Below are 15,079 nucleotides of genomic sequence, written 5' to 3' on the forward strand. Positions count from 1 at the left end.
TGGGCCCAACCCTTTCCCCGGTACAGCCCTTGTTAGCTCCAGCAGGCATCTTAGGTGAAAAGCAGGGGTTTTCTCATGGCTGGAACCCCCTTGTCCTGCTCCACCCCCTTTTATCGCTTTGGCACAAGGCGGGAATCTTGTGTCTCTCGGGGTTCCCACCCCTCCTTCTAAGTGGAAAAGCACCAGGTTTAAGATGGATTCCAGTATCATGTGACATGGTCACATGTCTGTAAGACCCCCATTTTCCATTACCCACAGGCAGGCTTGCAGGTAAACAGAGCCATGTACAGTCAATTGTCCTGGTTAATGGGAGCCATCAAGATTCTAAACCACCATTAATGGCCCCCACTTTGCATAATTACAATAAACCCTCAGAGTTATATTTCATATTTCTAGTTTCAGATACAGAAGTGGTACATTTATACGAGTAGGATGATCACACGCAGTAGATTATAAGCTTTGTAATGACACCTTACAAGAGACCTTTTGCATGAAGCATATTCCAGTTACATCATATTCACACTTAGAAACATATTTTTAGAAAGTGTACAGCGTGCACCATCACCCCAGTCTTGGGCCTCTGCCATGCTCTGTGAGAGTCCACGATGTGCCGTGGCAGCTTGGCCACGGGGAGAGACCGCGGGGCTCCGTGGGAGATGGAGTCCAGCCAGGCACGAGCCCCCTGGATGACGTGGGGCACAAGGGTGCTGGAGCTCCAGCTCCCATGAGGCACCACAGCCCTGACTCCATTTCCTGATGGGGAGGGGTTCCAGCTCGGGAGAGCCTTCTCTGCCCTGCTCGCCCACCGCAGTCCCTGTGGGGTCCCCTCCTGCCGCCCGCCCCCTCCCACAGGACGCTCTCCCTGCCCTCCCGCCCCTCGGCACCCTGCCTTCCTACGGAGCCGTGGTGCTCTCAGCACGGGGGGCCGCTCCCCCTCAGCTCCCAGCCAGCTTCACGCGCTAGCGGCCAGATCTTTCTCCCCCAGTGGCTGCACAGCTGCTTCCTCGTACCAGCGACTGCCGGGCCTGTGTAAGGAATGCTCCCACCCCACCCCCTCCCCTCACTGCCCCTGAATGAGCATTGCCCCCACCCCCGTGGAATTGTCCTCCCCCAGCGCCACTGGGAATCGCAGCTCGATTGCTGCTGTACCTGTCTCTGGGGCATGTGGCTGAACATTAGAGGAGACGCCTTGTTAACCTGCCCCTTCGGCTGGACTCCCAGGTGTGCCGGGGCGAGGGGGCTGCCCGGAGATCCCTGTGCACGGGAGCTCACCACCTCCTCCTCCCTCTTGTGCCAGATGGGAGCAGTTTGACAAGAGGTACCTGAGCCAGCTCCTGATGCGGAAATCGGCCTATCGGCTCAAAGACGAAATCTGGGACGTTTACTGCAAGCTGAATATCCGCGATGCCATCAGCTTTGTAGATCAGGTACCGGTGCAGCCCCCAGCAGCTACCGCACGCCCTGCCCGGCGGCAGCTAGATCGCAGCTCGGCTGGGGAACGGCGGGGCCTGACCCCTGCAGCTCTCCTGGATGAACCGACCCTGCGGGGGGCACTTCCCCGCCAGGCACAGGGACCAGCTCTGCCCCGGCTCCCAGGCCAACCAGTCCTCCCGTGCTGGCAGCCCACCCCCAGCCAGGGCCCTGGCAGACGCAGCTTGTCAGGCCAGAGCAGTTCCCCTAGGGACAGCTGGCAGCCCCGTAGAGCCAGGGGCAGAAAGCGGGGCCAGTGGGACTCCCCATGCGCTGCCTCCCAGCTGGGCCCCCCTGAGCGCTGCCCCCCGGCTGGGCCCCCCGAGTGCTTCCCCCCACCCGCCCGGACGGGGGCCCCGGGCGCTGCCCCTGAGTGGCCCATCAATAGTAAAAAAACACAAACTGCCAAATATCTCTGAGGGCACCTAGCAATTGCTCCTGGCAGCCAGCTCCGCCCAGCCCCCAGGTGGGGTCATCGGGGGGCTGATCCCCCGGCAGCCAGCTCCGCCCAGCCCCCAGGTGGGGTCAGTGGGGGCTGATCCCCCGGCAGCCAGCTCCGCCCAGCCCCCAGGTGGGGTCAGTGGGGGCTGATCCCCCGGCAGCCAGCTCCGCCCAGCCCCCAGGTGGAGTCAGTGGGGGCTGATCCCCCCAGCAGACAGCTCCGCCCAGCCCCAGGTGGGGTCAGTGGGGGCTGATCCCCCAGCAGACAGCTCTGCCCAGCCCCCAGGTGGGGTCAGTAGGGGGGCTGATCCCCCCAGCAGACAGCTCCGCCCAGCCCCCAGGTGGGGTCAGTGGGGGCTGATCCCCCAGCAGACAGCTCCGCCCAGCCCCCAGGTGGGGTCAGTGGGGGGCTGATCCCCCCAGCAGACAGCTCCGCCCAGCCCCCAGGTGGAGTCAGTGGGGGCTGATCCCCCGGCAGCCGGCCCCGCCCAGCCCCCAGGTGGTGCCAGCAGAGGGTAGCTGGTGGCTGGTGAGGGACACAAGGTGCCAGCAGAACCCTGGCACCTCCCATCTCAGCTCTGCGGGGGGGATCTGCCTGAGCGCAGGTGGGGGCTTTGACGCTGCTCTGGTCTCTTGCTCCCTTTAGGGTGGTCACGTGCTCTCCGCCTCGAGGCTCACGCTGCCCTCCATGCCCAGCCGGAGCTCCATGTCGGAGTCGTCGGTCACAAACCTCCTGTGAGTGCGCTGCCCCCGGGATAGGTCCTGCCCTGGGAGCTCCCGGTCCTCCCGCCCCCGGCTCTGCAGAGGGGTGGCTGCTGGGAGGAATGGCGCCCTCCCTAACCTCCTATGCACCTGCAAACAGTCCAGGCTGCGGCTGACGGGTCCTGCCCGGCTGGCAGATCTGCTGCCGCCTCTGGGGCATTGGGTGCTGCGGTGACCGCAGGCCATGCATTAGGATTTGTCGTTCTCTTCACTCCATCGCTTACTGCTCCAACGCCTCTGCCCTCCAAAACCCCAGGGCTCATGCACGCTCTGGCTGCTCTGCTCCACCGCCAGCTAGCTCCCTCCCGCACTCCACCTACCGCCGCAGCGTTAGTGGCACAGGGAGAAGGGGGGGGCTGGAGTTCTGGGTGGGTTTCTCCTGCGCTGTGTCCCATGGCCGCTGCCATACGTTGGAAGCGAGTGAGTGTGGCTGGGGGTCAGGCCCGTGAGCCGAGGCTGGTGCGGGTGAAGCTGCCGTTACTGGTGACTTCCGGGTGGTTTAGTGTGCTGCAAGGGTGGGAAATGGGAGCATCTCTAAGCTAACAACGTTTTTTGGCGTGTGAATCCCCAAGGTGTTTTGAGGAAGTGTAGACAGTGTGTTCACGCTGTCAGCCAGTGCTGACATCTGCTACGCCCCCACGGCTCCTCGCGCAGGCCCGCTCCATTCCCGGCTCCTCTGCGCTCCTCGGTGGTGACAGATCTTTCCCTGGAAAAGGGGCCGAGACAAAGGACGGGGGGAGATGTGTTCAGTGGGGCTGTGGGAGAGGTGTGGGGCAGGGGGATGAGGGGCGACTGGGGAGGGAAGGGGAGCATGGGAGAAGCAGGGCTCCAGCTGGAGCAAGGTTGGGCTCGGACAAGGTTCAGCAGAGCAGTGTCGCTCTCTGCCCCCCATCTGCCCCTAGAGTCTGTGTGGGAGGAGGGGTGGGGCTGGGGGACAGCAGCGGGGACTGCTCCCTGCACTGCGAGGGACGGGGCAGGCTGGGTGGTGTCAGAGAGGGCAAGGAGCTGGCGTATGGGGCAAGTTGTCGGCTGGCCTTGGCAGATGTGAGCTGGGTACCCGTGAGTCGGGGAATTGCTTCTCTCTGGGAGGAGTGTCCAGGCTGTCCCTGAGTGTGTAGGAGCCGTGCCGTGCCCCGGCTGTGTGCACAGGCGTGCACCCCGGCACACATACGCACACCTGCTTTCTCCCTGCGGAAGGGCTGAGCCGAACGCTGAGCGCTGGCCAGAGGGGGCGCTGGAGAGCAGAGCGCGGGGATCCAGCGAGCTCTGCCGATGCCCCAGGCCGTGTGCTGTGATGGCTCTGGCCTGGAGGCGCACAGAGCTCACCCACTACCTTGGCGCTGGCAGACTGACCGTGCGCCGCCCGCGCGCTGGCTCTGCCCCAGCGGGGGGCGCTGAGCGCTCTGCCCGTGTCTCCCTCGCAGGAGGGAAAGCGGCAGCGGCGCATGTCTGGATCTGCAGGTGATCGACACCGTGAGGAGCAGGAGGGATAAGGAAGATGCCGTGATGCACCATGTGTTACGCGGGAGCCTCTACAAACCCCGCCGGAGGGTGAGCATCCCTGGGCCCCATCACCACCTCGCTGCAGCACCGATAGGAGTCGTAATGAGCCGTAGGAAACACTGGGGGGGGCATAGAAACCAGCCCTCCCCACTCCCGGTATCTCTCACCAGAGCAGGGTGCAGGCCCAGTGCTGGCCGAGCATTCGCTGTATGCAGCAGCCTGGCCCCTGGACGTGTCCTTTCCCAGGGTCGTGGTGAGCAGAACTATTGGGAATCGCCTGGTCCCGGAGCCCTGGGAGTTTGCTTAGCACTGAGCTGGACCGGGCTTCATGCCCACAGCTCGTGTCTCTGTGCCCAGGAGGATGGTGCAGCATTGAGTTAAACGGGCAAGGGAGGCTGAGTAGCCATCAGGCCGGTATCCCTGGGACCGGGGAAATAGAGCAAAACCTAAAACAGGGAGAGGCCCTGTGTAGTGCCCGGAGCGGCCACATCGGCCTGGGGCAGGGGACAAGGGGAGGGATCGGGACCGACGCAGAAGCCTGTCCGTAGCTGGCCCCATCCTAAACAGGAGCGGTTGTGTCAGTCCCACCTGCTGGTCGTTCTTAAGGGCCTCTGAACCCAGTACAGTCGCTAGGCCCCTGGTTCGATTTTCCGGGGGCTTTCTCCCAACCAGCATCTCCCAAACCCCTCTGAGCCGTGGGCTCCTTGTCCAGGGAGCAACTTGCTGCTGCTGACAGGGGTTGGGGGGCGAGGTCTGGGGCTGCCCCTTCCCCAGGGGCCTAGGCCAGCCGTGTGTCCAGCCGTTTCCAACGTTACGGCCAGCGTTTGGCCCCCTTTGGCCCCGCTCCCCCCACGTTCCCCTCTGCTGCGTTAGCCGGGGGCGCAGGTGCCGCTGCTCTGACGGGCGTTGGTAGAGGTCGGTACGGCGGGGTGGTGGCCCGCTCCCAGCTGCGGGGGCGCGGCTCCAAAGAGCCGTCCGGTCCCGTCCAATTCCCGCTTTGGGCCCTGCAGATTGTGGCTCTGACTAGAAACCCAGCCCCAGTCTGCACAGTCCTGTCTGCACACTGCCCGGCCCCACGCGCGGTGAGCACAGGTCCCGGCTGCTGGTCCGACCCAAGCGGCAGCGTCCACACGGCTCCTCTTGGTGCGCTAGCTCGTGTGAGTCCGTGTACCCCGGCTGGGGGGCTCGCCCCACTCCCCCCCCCAAGTCATGCCGTGTAGACAGATGCCCACAGTCACCGTGCTCCGGAGGGAGGAATGCCCAGCACAGCCAGCCCTTAGGCATCGCAGAGTATTGCAGGCAGTGCCACACCATGACAGGACATTGGGCTAAAGCGCATGCCCAGACAGATGCAAACACCCCCACACCCCACTGCTAGCAGCCTATGGCGCCCGCATGCACAGCCCCCTCCCCCCCGCTGCCAGCAGCCTATGGCGCCCGCATGCACAGCTCCCTCCCCCCTGCTGCCAGCAGCCTATGGCGCCCGCATGCACAGCCCCCTCCCCTCCCGCTGCCAGCAGCCTATGGCGCCCGCATGCACAGCCCCCTCCCCCCCCGCTGCCAGCAGCCTATGGCGCCCGCATGCACAGCCCCCTCCGCCCCTCCCCACCAGCAGGCGATGGTTCCTGTACACGCCCACATGCCCCCGCTGTCACTGCCCGTCCCCTCCCGGGTGGCATCGTGGACACAAAACCAGCGTGGTGCATCTCGGGGGCCCTGCCCACTCTCAGCCACGCAAGCTCTCCCCGGGCTGCTGGGCGAAGGCCCCGCTGCAGCCAAGGTGCAGGAACTTTGCCCCAACTTTAAGAACGTGCCTGAGAACTGATGACATCAACGGCTGAGGGTTTCAAAGCTGCCAAGGGGGTTTAGGCACCCAGCACCCACTGAAACAGGTGGGGATGGTTTGTCTTTGGCCATCTCATCCTGTGGGGCGCGAACACCCAGAGCAGGGCAGCCTGAGGAGCTGCTTGTGTCCTCGCCTCTCCTCCGTCACTGGGACGGTGCCGTGCGGCCGGGTGGAGGCCATGGGCCGGGCTCGAGGGGCACGCGGCGCTAGGCCTGTGGAGAAGCCAGCCACTGCGGGCAGACACCTGGAGGTGGGTGGGGAGGGACCAGCGGTTCATGGCCCCGGAATGAATCACTCACCCCACCTCCCCAGAGGCTCCATCTGTGTTTCTTTGCCTCCTCCCTCGGCTAGTACAAGGCCAGCTACAGCCGCCACTTCATCTCCCCGAGTACACAAGAGCGGCAGGACAAGGAGATATTCCAGCAGAACATGAAGAGGCGGCTGGAAACCTTCAAGTCCACGAAGCACAACGTCTGCTCGGCCAAGAGCAAGGCCAGGCTGAAGAAAGACGGCAGGAAAAAGGTGAGTTCCCCGGGGGTGGCGCTGCCCGACCTGCCTTGCCCGTCTTGCGTGGGCCAACCTCCCTCTGCTGGCTGGAGCCCCACCAGCCACTGTCCCCTGGCTGGAAGCAGAGTGGAAACCAGCCTCGTGTTAGCCAGAGCACACGGGACAGTGGGAACCTGCCAACATGGCAGACAGGCCCTGGGGACAGCCCAGCATGGCAGGGGATCCTGGCTCAGGTGCTTTGAGCCGTGCATTTAGACAGTACCAGGCGTGAGCGGCTCCGTCCGTGATTCTGGCCTTCGACTAGGAGAGTTATATGTCACCAATGGTTTCCTACGGTGACCTTATGGGACCCCTTCTTCAAATGTCCAGCGCCCCTAGTCCCAGGAAATCCGTTCCGATTGACCAGGAAGCGGATGGTGCATCTGTGGCAATGAGATCCATGCACAAAGCCAGCCAGCCTGGAAAGACCCTCCCGGTGGTGTTACACTGAAGCAAACTCCTGTGCTGAGTGTGTACTGGGCAATTCCTGTCCCTCCTGTAAGGCTCCAAGTCTGTTACGCATCCCCTCTGCGGAAACAGCCCTCGAAGTGACCCAGATAAGCTGCTGCCCCCTACCCTTCGCACACTCCAGCATGGCATCATCTTCCTTTCGGCCTCAGGGCTGCCTGGAGGAGAGAGGCACAGTCCAAGCAGGGCTCTCTTCTCCAGTGTTTGTATTACATGCTCTTGCTGTCAGAAACCACGATGGAGATGGTCTGGCCTAGTGGTCAGAGCCGGAATCAGGAGTCCCGAGTAGGACTGGAACAAGGCCGGAGTGAAAGCAAGGCTGGAGGAGGACTAGGAACGGAGCAGGAGCAGGAGCAGGCTCTGGCTTGTAGAGTCTGTGCCACAGTCGGGCAGGGGCGAGTTCCAAGCCATGCAGTGAAGTGGATCAGACTGAGCTGCTGTGTCTCCTGTGAGGCTTATATATGTGCCCTGAGAGTCCCCAGACTAGCTCTGGGATGGTGGATTGGCTGGAGCCTAGCTCAGGAATGACTCATCAATGCACGGAGCATAATCAGGCTCTAGTTCAGGGATGACACATGACCTTACAGTCGCATGTACTCAGGGGCGCTGGAACAATTTGTATAGTGGGGGAGCTGAGAGCCATTGAACCAGACTGTAAACCCTGGATATGATGGAAACCTCTTCAAGCCAGGGGGTGCGGCAGTGCCCCCAGCACCCTTAGTTCCAGCACTGTGCATGTAACCCTCCAGTAATAGCAGCTCTCAGCCCTTTAAACAAACCCGCATCAGGTGGGCAGTGCCACAGTCGCTGGGTGTGATGCAGTTGTTACGTCGTTATCACCTGCAATTTGCTTTGGCGACCCCTAAATGGCTTTGAATTTTGCAATGACTCCGTTCAGAATGGCACAGAGAGTCCACTTTGCCTGCCACAGACGCTTTTGGAAACAGCGGGACTGCCAGGTACAATCCCGACCAGTGAGGGGTTTGTGTCCCCCCTGCCCTGTCGCCTGGGGTGCCTTGCAATGCCTCACTGGTACAGCTCCCAGCCTGGGCTGCTCACAAGCAGCCTGCCAGCATTCAGGTCACTCCCGGATGTGTCTGGGTGTAACTGCAGCCTGCCAGTCACACCCTGTCTCTCACCAGCCTTGGTTCTACTGCAGGGTGACCCCAGCTCACTCCCAGTCCCAGACTTTCCCCCAGAAATGCATGTCCTGTACTGCCCAGCCCCCTCCCGGACAGTCCAGATATAGCAAGGTCATTATTCCCTAAAGGGACTAATATATCCACTTATTCCTTAAATGGAGTTATCAAGATACTTCAATTTAACCACACTGGTTTAGATAAAACAATAAAACAAGTGAATTGACTACAAAGAGAGTGATTCTGAGTGAGTACAAGCAATGAGGCGTAAAAGCCGAAATGGTTACGAGAAAAAATAAAGATAAAACTCTTCCTAGTGCCTAACTGAACAAACGACATTAGATTCAGGCAAAGTTTCTCACCACGTGCTTCCCACAGCAATACTGACCCAACTCCTTGGGTCAGGCCCCCTCCCCCGGAGTCCAGCAGGCGGCTCCCTTTGTCTTCGCAGGGACAGCGAATGAGATGGGCAGGGCGAGAGAGGGGAGCCTGGGGGGTTTGCCCCTCCTTTTTAGAGGTGTTTAGTCCCTCATTGAAAAGCATTTCGAGCTGAGCACCAGGAGACAGTCTGGATGCAAGGATGTTCCCTGCTGCTTGTTGTCACCTGTTTGAGCTGCCTTTGTCTTCCCTTTCTGCTTGATGACCCTGTTTACGGCTTAAATGCAAATTAAGGCAAGCCCACATTCCCTTGTTTAGGATAGACCTGTTTGTCGACTTCTGCCTGGGCTGGAACGTGTGCTAATAGCACCATACAGGGGATCTTACCCCTTTACATACAGTCTCACCACACACATTTTATTAGGACAATGCTGACCAGCAAATCATGAGTTTTCAGATGATGTTTTATGATTGTTACAACAGCATGTGGGGTGTGAACACGGGTGTATTCCATCACAGCCAATTAAACCGCCTTTCCAGCCTGTTTACATCACTGGAGCATGGCAAAGGGGCTAGAGTGCTGCTGAGAATCTGACCCCTAAGGGCTAAACGTGTGTGTCAGGGTTCCCTCCCCACTCTGAACTCTGGGGTACAGATGTGGGGACCCGCATGAAAGACCCCCTAAGCTTATATTTCACCAGCTTAGGTTAAAAACTTCCCCAAGGCACAAATTCTTTCCCTTGTCCTTGGATGGTATTGCTGCCACCACCAAGTGATTTACACAAAAATTCAGGAAAGGGGTCACTTGGAATCCCTGTTCCCCCAAAATATTCCCCCAAGCCCCTTCCCCCCCTTTCCTGGGGAGGCTGGAGAATAATGTGAGTACCGACCAGACCCTTTGTCTCTAGGACGCTGAAAATCAAACAGGTTCTTAAAGGAAGAACTTTATTTAAAGAAAAAGTAAAAGAATCACACCTGCAAAATCAGGATGGAAGGTAACTCTACAGGGTAATAAAAAGATTTCAACACAGAGGATTTCCTCTCTAGGCTCAGCTTCAAAGTTACAAAAAACAGGAATAAAACTCCCTCTTAGCATAGGGAAAATTCACAAGCTAAACTAAAAGATAATCTAACGCATGTCCTTGACCTTACTTACAATTTATGTAATTTTAGAGAGCTCATTTCAGGTCTGTTTTCAGGAGATGTTTTACCCGCCTGGTCTCTCTCTCCATCCAGAGAGGGAACAACAAAAAGAGCACAAACCAAACCTCCCCCCCAGATTGGAAAGCATCATATTTCCTTATTGGTCCTTTTGGTCAGGTGCCAAACAGGTTATTTGAGCTTCTTAACCCCCTCAGTACATCTGGCCAGGAGGGATTTGATGCTACTGCATACGTAAGGGTTGTTACCCTTCCCTTGATATTTATGATAGTGTGGGTGTGTTCGCGCACCAGGACGCGAGCGCTGTCTGTGTGTGCGTGCGTGCATACACCTGAGCGTTTGGAGGGGGGAGTGCTGGAGCATTGTGTTTGCTCTAGAGCAGACACTTGGGAGTGGTGCCACTGGCGAGTTGCTGAGCGCCGCATGGGCAGCACGGCTCTGCAGTATTTCAGGGAATGGGGGATTCAGCCCAGGCTCCGGAGCAGGGATCTGACCCAAGGCCTTTTCTCGTCACTAGCAGAAGAAGAGTGCCGCGAATGCCGAGCTGCCCAACGGAAAGCCACCCAGAAGCGTTACCTGGCAGCAGACGGGTAAGGCCCAGGGGCAGCAGGGGGGCATGGGAGAGCCAGGCATGGGGAGGGCAGTGGGCTTTTTGTGCTCCTGGAACGTGGTGCCTGTGGCTTTCTGCACAGTGTGTTCCCAGGAGGAAGGGCCTTAAGGGACCGGTAAGAATAGGAGCCTACAGGAAAGCAACATGCCCCCTTCCCTGCTCTCCCTGCAGCCTCCCGCCCCCACACAGCCTCCCGCCAGCTCCGGTCTCTGGAGAGAAGCCTGGCGCAGCACAAGCTGGGAGGGAGCAGTGGGCAGGAGGCTGTGCTGCTCCCCTGGAGGGTGGGGCTCATTGGAATCTGGTCCTGGGACACCTGCCTCACTGGACATTTCCAGTGGCTGGAGGCGGCGCCGTCCCATCCCGTCTAGGGCAGGGGGAGGGGTGTAGGCCCCCCAAATCCCAGCCAGAAGGTGCCGGGGGTGTGCAGTCAGGTGTGGCCCTGGCACCCTTGGCACTGTGCTGCTTTTAACCAGGCTGCAGCTACAGCAGAGCCTGTGCCCCTCCAAGCCCAGTGGGTGGCAGCTTCACAGGGAGGAGCTTCAGGAAGCCCAGGATCTGGGGGGAAGGTTGGGAGAGCCACGGAGCAGCTGGAAATGGTCCCTGGGATGGGCTTGGGCGGGTGGGGGCTGGGCTGGGCCAGGCCAGCCCTGGCATCCCCTGGAGGCTGCAGCGGCAGGCAGGGTGTGTAGGTGCACTGACCATGTAGGGAAGCTGAGGCCTGCACCCACCGCGCTTCCCCGTCTTCTCTCCCGGCAGCTGCCGTTCTAGTGGCGGTCGACTCCGACGACGAGGAGAGTGACAGCTCCGAGACAGAGAAGGAGGATGATGAGGGGATCATCTTCATCGCTCGAGCAACGGACGAGATCCTGCAGGGCAAGAAGGCGTCCGGTAGGGGCCCTCTCCCAGCGGTTGCACGGGGGCTAGTGCTGCAGGGCTGGCATGGAGAGCTGCAGCCTGGGCTGCAATGAGGCTGGGCCGGTGAGGAGCAGAGCGTGCCTGGCTCACGGGGAGCCTGAGCTGAGTGCCGCGGGGTAAAGGCCAGCGGTGCTGCTGCAGGGTGCTGTGCCAGGAAGGCAGGAACTGTCCTGCCTCAAGCCAGGAGCCAGGCTGTACCAGGGGCTTCCGTCACTGCAGGATTTGTTACCCAAAGCTTCACTGCTCTGTTTTTCAGGCGGCATCAGGAATAAGTCAGTGGGGACACAGCTCCTCCGCCTGGTAAAGGGTTGGTACAAACGAGAGTGCTGTTACCTAAACCTGCTTTGCGTTAGGCCCAGCTAGCTCGTCTGAGCCTCCCGCCTAGCCCTGGCAGCCCTGGGGAGGGAGCGCTGGGTGGTATCCGGGTGCTGAACACGCCACAGCTGTGCTTGGAATCCAGCCTCAGGGCAGAGCCGGAGGGGGAGCTCGGGTCTCAGGGGAGAGCTCTGTGGATTAACCCCCGGGTTGGAGGCTGCTCCCCCTGCATTCGTTTGCCCATGAGCCGAGGAGAAGAGAAGACCCCTCCCCCTTTCCCGGGCTGGGCCTGGCGTCTCCGGCCCCAGCAGGAATATCCCCACTTGAGTGACTGGGGTAGGTGGCCGTGGGGCTGAGTGAGCGGCTGAGCCACCTCGTTAATAGCAGGTGGTCCGTGAAGAATAAAGTCCATGGGGCGGGGGGGCTGCTTTCAGTGCAGCGTTGGTTTGCATTAACACTTTTTCTCAAACCGCCGCCGCCACACAATCACATACACCAATTAAAACAAAAGTCGCCCCGCAGCCCCCGCTAACGGAAAGCTGACGCTCCATTGTGGTAAGGGCGAAAGCAAACCCGCGATGGTGGCGGGTGGCCCTGGCAGCCGGTTGTTTCACTCTCCTTTGCCTGTGTCCCCGCAGGCAGCCTGGACGTCTGCCCGAGCCCACGTATCATCCCCCCTTCGCCCACCTCGGCGGAGAAGGAGCTGCCCTGGAAGGGTGACCGGGGCGACCTCGCTGTTTACATCTCCTCAGAAACCACCAAAATTGTGCCAGTCGACATGCAGACCGCGTGGAAGCAAAGCATCTCCTCGCTGGAGAGCGTCGCCTCCCCGCCCGGGGCCGAGCCAGGCCCACACGCCAAGACGTTGGCTGGCCCGGTGCCGGAGGAGACACACGTGGTGCCAGAGCAGCGCACCTGCTTTCAGTTCCCCAATCCCCTCCTGAGGAGCAGCAGGCCTCAGAGCGCCGGCAGCCCGGAAAGGACGGAGCAGCCGGAGCTGCAGCCTTTGATGGCTCCGGACGAGCACGGCAGGATGAGTACGTCTGCCGGGCCTAGCAACAGCAGGTGGCTAATTCAGTTCAACAGAGCCACCAGATTTTCGGATGGATAGCGCGCTCAGCCGTCGCTGCAGAGCGGCCTCTCGGCTGGAGCTAGGCACCTGGCTTCGAACCTCGCGGGGGCTGTCTTGGTAAATCAAAGGGTTCGCAGGTGCGGTCGGAGAGCGTGGGACAGGGAGGCCTTTCGGAGCTTGGGTTCGCACTGAGCCAGCAGCGGGTGTCGGCCGGTGGAGCTAGCCGTTCAAAACTCCAAGCAGGTGGGCTGGCTGCCTGCTGTAACAGTGTCAGTGCTCGTCGCAGCCCCTCCACGCAGTGGGAATAACCAGATCCTAAACCCAGCCCTTCCAAACCCTAAAGCACGAGGGGCCCTTTCCTCCCCGCCTGGCTGGTTGGTGGCTCGGTCCGTGGCCTGGCTGCCCCACGACAGCCGATTTCTCAAGACCTCCCAGGCAGGGGGTAGGTGCTGCTCTGCAGTCCCTGCTGCCCATTCCCCAGCAGGAGCGAGGAAGGGCTCCCGAGCACCGGCACCTCGGCGGGAGCCCCCAGCCTCGGCATTTCTTGGAGTGGCCGGCCCGTGTCGGGCGAGTGGCGCAGTACGAGGGGCTGGGACGTGCCCTGCCTGTGGGCGCCACGGAGACACAGCAGCCTGGCACCGGGAGGTCGTTGCAACGACAGGGACCAGCCCAGCTCTGAGCTGGGTAAGGAGCTGAAAATAAAATGCAGGCGAGCGTCCCTCAATCGGCAGCAAAGGCAAACGCCAGCCGGGAGGCGAGAGCTCAGGACACTTCCATCGCCTCTTCCCAGCGATGGCTGGAGCTCTGCGTGTTTAGATCACCCGTGTAAACGTCCCTCACCGGGGTGTCTGGGCACAGACGTGTACTAACCGAAGAGACTCCCAGCACCGTGGGCTCCACTCTTGCCTGCTCAGCGCTTAGTACTTGGAGCCGGGACATCTGTGAGCAGCTTCTGTCAGGGCCTGTCTACACACAGAGTTAATCTGGAATAACCAATGGGCTTTCAACTCATCCCTAATCCCTACCGTAATGCAGATTAACGGTCAAGAGTAGACGAGCCTGACTGGGGACCGGGTTGGTGGGGGAGGGACTTTTCACTAGGCGCTGCAGGTGGCTGCATGTTCCCATCTCCACCGCACTGACGCTGTCCTGTCTGCAGCGCCCTGGAGCCTCGCTCTGGGCTCTACCAGTCCCTGGGGCCCTGGCCAGCACAAGGACCTGGAGAGGGGGGTGAGCAGGGCGGGGCCCAGGCAGTTGGGAATGGCTGGGCTCTGAGTCAGGGTCAGGTTTCTCTATCCCTGAGATACCGTCGCAGTCAAACCAAGCCAGTCTTCCCTGGAGATGTGTTGAGCCCTTGCCCTGGGTGGGGGTACACGCCGCAGCTCTGCCTGCGTGAGACGCACACACACACTCCTGCCAGATGGGGTATCGCTCGGGTGGGCCCTGCCAGCCCCTGGCTCCCTCTCACTGGGCTTGGATGCCCTGCTGGCCCCTCTGAGACAACTTGTGCTTTGCTTATTTTCCTCCTCACTTAGGAAAAGCAGAAACGCCCCGGCCCAGCTCTGCACGCTGGTGGCACAGAACTGAGCGGCCACTCCCGCTCGATTGTGCAGAGCTTCATGAGACGGTCCCTGTCTCCTTCCTGACATGCTCTGAGGAGCAGTGAAAGAGTTAACAGAGTTGGCAGTTAAATCACCCCCAGTGGGGACTGGAGTTAATCCCCGCCCCCAGGTGAACAGGGCGGCTCTCAGCTCCCACCTCCCAGGGCTGTTGTCAGGCTCTCTGCAAACGCAGGCTGACGGTGCATCAATTACACTCGCGTCCCATGTGGAAGGTTGGGGAGGAGTCGCAGCCTGTGTCTGCTCACGCCCTCCCTTTGGGGCACCGGCTATTCTTCAAGCCAGAAACTCGAAAGTGACGTCAGAACAAAGCTGCATCCCTGGCCAAAGCCACAGACCTTTCCCCGGCATCCCTTTCCTGCCCCTTGCCGCAAGCCCACTCCCCATGGCGCCCTCTTCCACCAGAGCTTGCTCAGCCCTTTCTGGAATCACCTGCCGCCTTCCCTGCGGGGTCTGACCATCCCCTGTCCCCATCCTTAAAGGGGCTCTGGCTGAAGAGGGCAGGCTGGCCCCAGGCCTCCTGGCCCTGAGAGGGGCAGAGCACCCTGTTACGGGGGCGTTTGGTACTCAAGCTTTGATTCTGGAGCAGTTTGGGAGGTGTGCTCACTCCTTCGGCTCCCAGACGTCCCCAGCTCACGCCCTCGCCCCTGACAGCAGAGAGGGACATCCAGTGCCACAGTCTGTGGTTCTAACCACTAGACCCCGCTGCCTCCTTCAGGGCATTGGGGGAGAGCGGGGAGAGCAGCAGCACTGTTACAGCCCCGGGAATCCCCCCAGCCCCTCCTGGCTTTCAGGCACGAAGCGGCTTCTTTTAGAGACCCCTGGTCCTGCACC

At 60.7% G+C, this 15,079-nt stretch overlaps 1 protein-coding gene across 2 annotated transcripts in view; it reads left to right on the forward strand.

The window, feature by feature from the left end:
• SLC9A5 (solute carrier family 9 member A5) overlaps nt 1–13,989 on the forward strand; it is a 52,624-nt gene extending 38,635 nt beyond the window's left edge. The window contains exons 10-16 of one of the 2 annotated variants that reach the window (XM_044987091.1): nt 1,298–1,427; nt 2,558–2,646; nt 4,098–4,224; nt 6,374–6,544; nt 10,232–10,304; nt 11,081–11,212; nt 12,193–13,989. In XM_044987091.1, the coding sequence (XP_044843026.1) occupies nt 1,298–1,427; nt 2,558–2,646; nt 4,098–4,224; nt 6,374–6,544; nt 10,232–10,304; nt 11,081–11,212; nt 12,193–12,665 (1,195 nt within the window). In that variant the 3' untranslated portion in view covers nt 12,666–13,989. The remainder of the gene's footprint in view (nt 1–1,297; nt 1,428–2,557; nt 2,647–4,097; nt 4,225–6,373; nt 6,545–10,231; nt 10,305–11,080; nt 11,213–12,192) is intronic. The other variant, XM_044987092.1, reaches the window with a different exon arrangement.
• Nucleotides 13,990–15,079: the final 1,090 nt, after the last annotated feature.

Source organism: Mauremys mutica, chromosome 14 (assembly GCF_020497125.1).
Source record: "Mauremys mutica isolate MM-2020 ecotype Southern chromosome 14, ASM2049712v1, whole genome shotgun sequence".
In the NCBI taxonomy this organism is placed as follows: domain Eukaryota; kingdom Metazoa; phylum Chordata; order Testudines; family Geoemydidae; genus Mauremys; species Mauremys mutica.